Source organism: Merops nubicus, unplaced genomic scaffold (assembly GCF_000691845.1).
Source record: "Merops nubicus isolate BGI_N331 unplaced genomic scaffold, ASM69184v1 scaffold23874, whole genome shotgun sequence".
In the NCBI taxonomy this organism is placed as follows: Eukaryota; Metazoa; Chordata; class Aves; order Coraciiformes; family Meropidae; genus Merops; species Merops nubicus.
In genome coordinates this window covers 1,658-6,976 of record NW_008606602.1, presented here as the reverse complement: position 1 = coordinate 6,976, position 5,319 = coordinate 1,658, and the positions used below count along the sequence as shown (strand labels likewise).

Genomic DNA, 5,319 nt, shown 5'->3' with positions numbered 1-5,319 from the left:
TGCGCAGCCCCAGTGCTCTCACCCTGTCCTGGCACAGAGATGCTCCAGCCCCTCAGCATCTCCAGAGCCTCCCCTGGACTCTCTCCAGTAGCTCCTTGTCTCTTTTGGACTGGGAAACCCAGAACTGGACCCAGTACTCCAGATGTGGCCTCAGTGGGGCAGAGCAGAGGGGGAGGAGAAGCTCCTGCAGCATTCTGGCCACACTCTTCTGAATGCAGCCCAGGAGACCATTGGCCTTCTTGGCCACAAGGGCCCATTATTGGCTCCTGGACAACTTGTTCCCCAGGGTTCCCAGGTCCTTCTCTGTGGAGCTGCTTCCCAGCAGGTCACCCCTCCCCTGTCCTGGTGCAGGGGGGGGAGGACCCTGCACTTGCCCTGGTTGAACTTTATGAGATTCCACTGCCACTGCAGATAAGCCAAGGAAGCAGAGGAGTCAGGCCTGCAATGCTGATCCTCCTTCCACTCCTGAGATAAGAAGTGGGTTTGCAGTGGCTGAGGAAGCTGCAGGACCCAGGATTGCCCCCACGCCTCCCCACACGGCCTTGGCAGCTCCCTGAGCAACTCCCCTGCTGAGCTGTGTTGATGCCAAACAGGGCAATAAAGACATAAAAGTGCTGCTGGCTTGGAGACAGCTGTCTGCTGGCAGGTGTGGAGGGAGGGGTGGTATCTGGCCTACTGAGTGGAAGGAGATTAGAAAACAATCCAAATCATGTTAAAGTTCAGCAGAGATGGCACCTCCAGTCCCAGCCATGCTTTCTGGACTCAGAATCAGCAGATAAGATTCCAGAGCTAGGCACAGGATTTCCCATTATGCTTTTATAGACACCAGTAGCTGGGCAACAGCTCCACGACCACGGAGCTGCAGATGTGGACAGAGGTAGGACTGAGGGTCAACCTGTTCTCTGCCCATTTGTGTCAAAGAGGAAGAAGAGAGGGGCTTGGGAAAGGAAACACCCCCAAATTAGGGAGCTCTACTCACTTCTTCAAGATGTCTTGCTTCTTCTGTTCATCAGAGGTGGGCAGGCCCATGGATTTCTGTCGTTGGTCATACATCATTTTCTCCACCATACTACGAGTTTCACTGTCCAGGTCTGACAACTAGAAGGAAGGAATATTCTCAGGACTGGAACAAGAGCCTGTCCACACCCCTGCTTGCAGAGGGCACCAGCACACAGAGGTCACAGGCTGCACAAACACCTCCACAGACACTCGTCTGTGGACTCAGCTTCAGCCACCTGAAGTTTTGGGGGCACTGATGTTATAGGTTAGCTCCACATGCAGCACTGCTCCCAGTATGGCTTTTATACTGGTTAAAAAAACCACAGATGTGGAGGCTGAACGTGAGCAGGTTATGAGAAAGCTCCACTCTGTAAAAATGAGGGGAGTTCTTACCTTTGAATTCTCTGGATTAATTTTCTTGGTGTTGATTTCAGGGTCTGTGGAGACCAGTTTGTTCCACCATTCCATCTTGTTGATCTGAAGGGTGAAGAAGTAAAAATACTTTATTTTTCCTGGTCTTGTCTGAGACTTCTGTGTCTCAGTCACTGGAAGAAGCTGCTGGAATCAGTTTTCTAACAATCAGTAAAATGTGAGCATGGACAAAGGGTAAAACTTTCCCTTCAAACCACTTCAGGTAACCTGAATTTCCTCATCTGAGGGCACGTTTGGCATGACATAAATGGGCTGGAGAAGCCCAGGAGGGACACAATAAGCAGGAAGGTCTGTCCCTGGATTTTCATGTCCCTAACAGATATCAAAACACAGCATTATTTCCAAGCTGTGGAGATGTGGTGCTGGGGGACAGGGGTCAGTGGTGCCCTGGCAGTGCTGGGGCATGGTTGGACTCTGAGCTGAAAGGTCTCTTCCAACCAGAACAATTGATTCTCCAGCTCTGAAGTGACACTGTGCCAAGGAGAAGGACAATCCCTCTGCTCCAGCTGACAAACCCCAGGCCTTCCACAGGTTCTGTCCCTCTTACTTCCCCAGGGCAGAGGCAGACAGGTCTGAATCCTCCTCAGCTCACTCTGCTTTACCTTCTCCAGGTGCACGGTGACTGTTTTACCATCTTCAATCAGCCAGGAGCTCTCCTCCACCTTCACTTCATTGAACATCTCTCCATCAATGACAGGGCTGTGGCCCTTCAGGCCCACCCTGAGGCGCCGCCGCTGGATGTCCACCACCACGTCCTTGCCCTTCAGCCTGAAGTTCACCTTGAAAGGGACAGCCAGCTGGGCCAGACAAAGACCAGAGGTGAGCAGCTGAGCAGCAAAATCTCTCCTGACCCCCCTGTGCTTGTTTTAAGACCTTCTGCCTTGGTTTCACCACCATCAGACACAGCACATGGCATATTCCTCGGGGTACTGAGCGAGCGGGAGGTGAAAGGATCAAAGTTTGGCAACAAGTTGGCCAGTGCCTCAAAGGGACTAGAATAAGGGAAGCCAGATTTGAATGTTTTCTCAAACCAAGACCAAGGTTTGGCAAGGTTAACTACAGCTTCTGGGAACTTCATGGAGTCCCAGCTATTGAAATGCTGCTGTGAAGTAAAACTACCAACCTTCAGCTCCACTGTTCTAACCAGCACCTGCTCTCATTCTCTAGCTCAGAATCCTCCAGGGAATACTTACATCCAGCTCTGAAAGGGTCTGTGTCCATCTGTAATTTGGAAGGTCAGCTCCATTGCCAGAATTTGGTTTAAGTTTTCCTTTATCCTTCTCATCTTCCTCCTCCTCATCTGTTTCCTAAGCAATTTAAAATGTAGAGAAAGAAGTTTTTCAGGGTGCTTTTTATCTTTTTGCTTGTAACAAGAGTTTTGGGGTTTTATAAGAATTTCAGCTCAGGTGCAGCTATTTGATATTCATATAAATTTAGCCTGTAATTAATAAGTGTTTCTGTTATAATTACAAGACCATAAAAAGCCCCAAACCCCCACATTGAAGCCTTTGGGAAACTGTGTGCTCTTGAAGAACACCACTGGACACTCCCTCACATTCACAGGAATTCTCCTGGTCATCCACAAACACATTTCCCTTGGCCTACAGTAAAGTCCTGAGATGAATTTTACCTGTTTGTTAGAATCTGAGGATTCACCTTCATTCTCTGAGGGTTTCACTGGGACACCGTTCATCTGCTCTTGTGCCTCTTTCTTCTGTTTCAAAAGAAAATGAACAGGCTCAGGCAAGTGCTGGCACTTTGTCTGACTGACAGCAGGTGGCCTCAGCCTCTTCAGCTGCAACTGAAGAGCAGGGCTCCAACAGAGGGGGAATTTTCAGCCCTTGGAACAGCGTTGGAGGAAAGCAGTGCTAACTAGGGGCAATGGGGCAAAGCTGGCAGTGGGCAGATTCAGGCTGGATGTGAGGAAGAAGTTCTTCCCCATGAGAGTGGTGAGACCCTGGCATGGGTTGCCCAGGGAGGGGGTTGAGGCCCCATCCCTGGGGGTCTTTAAGGCCAGGCTGGAGGAGGCTCTGGGCAGCCTGATCTAGTGGGAGGTGTCCCTGCTCATGGCAGAGGGGTTGGAACTGGGGGATCCTTGTGGTCCCTTCCAACCCTGACAGATTCTGATCTGCTTTAGCAGAGGACTTTAGAGCCCTAATGGCTCAAGGGTTGGACTTGATTAGCTTGGAGGTCCCTTCCAACCTAATTGATTCTATGACAAAGGGAAGCTTCCCTCCATCCTCACACCTCGACGGGTGTAGCAGAGAGGCTGCTGAAGGCAGAAGGGCCAAGTGAGGTCTGGGAGAATCCATGTGCCAAGATGAGGTTGATCCTAGGCCAGTTTCATTTTGTGGAGCTCACCCCTTGCTCTGCCTGGGGGGCCAAACACTGCACAGGAAGGAGCCTGGGCCACGTTAACCCCTCGCTGCCCCACAGGCAGAGGTGAAGATGACCTGGATGGTACCTGCAGGCCCCAGACATGGCTCTCACCCGGTTGATTTCCAGCTGCAGCCTTTCTGCTTCCTCATCTGTGAGCTCCTTGATGCTTGGCTGGTTCCTTTCTTGCTTTTCTTTAGCCAGTTTTGCAGCCCTCTCTGCCCTCTCCTGCCGCTCGGCCTCCTGCCGAGCCTTCTTCTCCTTCCTCTCCTTCTGGGCCAGCTTGTTGTGATGGTTGAAGGTCTCTGTGATCAGCTGGAAGGCAGGAACACAGCTCAAAGGGGTTCACAAATCACTTTTTCTAACCCAAACAAAGCCAGCTCCCTGCCTACTGAGGAGCAGGAGAACATTCATTGCTCATACAGATGTCAAGACCTTGCCCTTCATTTTCACTCCAGTCTTCTGGCTAAAAATCTACAGTAGGAGCAACAAAACCTCTCTCAGTGTAGCTCTTCCCAGTTCTTCCTCACACAGGGAGCACATTTCCCTGGAGATATCAGGGAAATACTCCCCATTTCTTCAGGCCTCTGTGCAGTTCCAGCAGCAGGGCCAGGTGCCCAGCCCAGCTCCTCCCAACATCTAGGCCAGCTGGAAGAGCCAAAACACTGGATCCAAGGTTTTTTTTACCTGCTCCTGACCTTTCTGGCACTAGGCAGAGATTCAGGGTCATGCCTTGGAGGAGAAAGTTGAAAAAAATCTCAGTGTTTCACACTCAGGGACAAGCTCCTCCAGAAATCTTTGCCTCAGACCTCACTCAGAGTTCTCCCACTGCTGTGGCCATGAAAAGCTGGAGGTGTCTGAGGCCAACAGCCAAGCTGAGGACACAGGCAGAGAGCCAGAGCCACTGCCCTGTGGTCAATACCACCAGCAGCCCTGTGCAAAGCAGCACGTAGGAGAACTCTGTCTGCCCCAGCAAACAGCCAGGAAGCAGAGATCCCTCAGGGATTCATACAGCCAGCACCTCCCCGGGGCCACCCAAAGCCTTGTTTTGTAGCCAGCCACCAAGTGTTCCTGCTCTGTTTCCAAGGGGAAAGTGAGATTTCTTTACACAGCACGAGCCCAGTCTCTCCCAGGACACAGAATTCAAGGTGTGCAGCTCCCAGCCTGTTCCCAGCTGCCTGAGGATCCCCCACCAGCAATCTGTTGACACAGTCTGTCAGTGAGCACACACCAGCCTCCTGCAGCCTCCCAGCCCCCTAGCTCTGCACCACAGGGGCTTCTCCAAGGGCATCCCACCAAAAACCAACAGCTTTCCCACCCTCTCCTCCTTCCCCTTCCTGCCAAGGGGTGGGGGAGCAGCTTCTTCCAGTGTTGCTCTGGTTCTCAGGGTGTCAGAGTCAGGATTGTCAGTTTGAGGGGCTGGGAACCTTTCCAGAAGACCAGAAAGGGTTTTAACAGATCCCAGCCAAGGGCACCACCACTTCTGCTTTTCCAGGCACAGATTTCCTGCTG

At 51.8% G+C, this 5,319-nt stretch overlaps 1 protein-coding gene across 1 annotated transcript in view; it reads right to left on the bottom strand.

The window, feature by feature from the left end:
• NUDC (nudC nuclear distribution protein) overlaps window positions 1-5,319 on the bottom strand; it is a gene marked incomplete at its 5' end in the record, with an annotated part of 8,567 nt that overhangs the window by 2,246 nt on the left and 1,002 nt on the right. Inside the window, 6 exons of the mRNA XM_008939711.1 lie at window positions 980-1,098; window positions 1,393-1,476; window positions 2,034-2,228; window positions 2,625-2,738; window positions 3,062-3,145; window positions 3,922-4,122. Of these exons, the coding sequence (XP_008937959.1) occupies window positions 980-1,098; window positions 1,393-1,476; window positions 2,034-2,228; window positions 2,625-2,738; window positions 3,062-3,145; window positions 3,922-4,122 (797 nt within the window). The remainder of the gene's footprint in view (window positions 1-979; window positions 1,099-1,392; window positions 1,477-2,033; window positions 2,229-2,624; window positions 2,739-3,061; window positions 3,146-3,921; window positions 4,123-5,319) is intronic.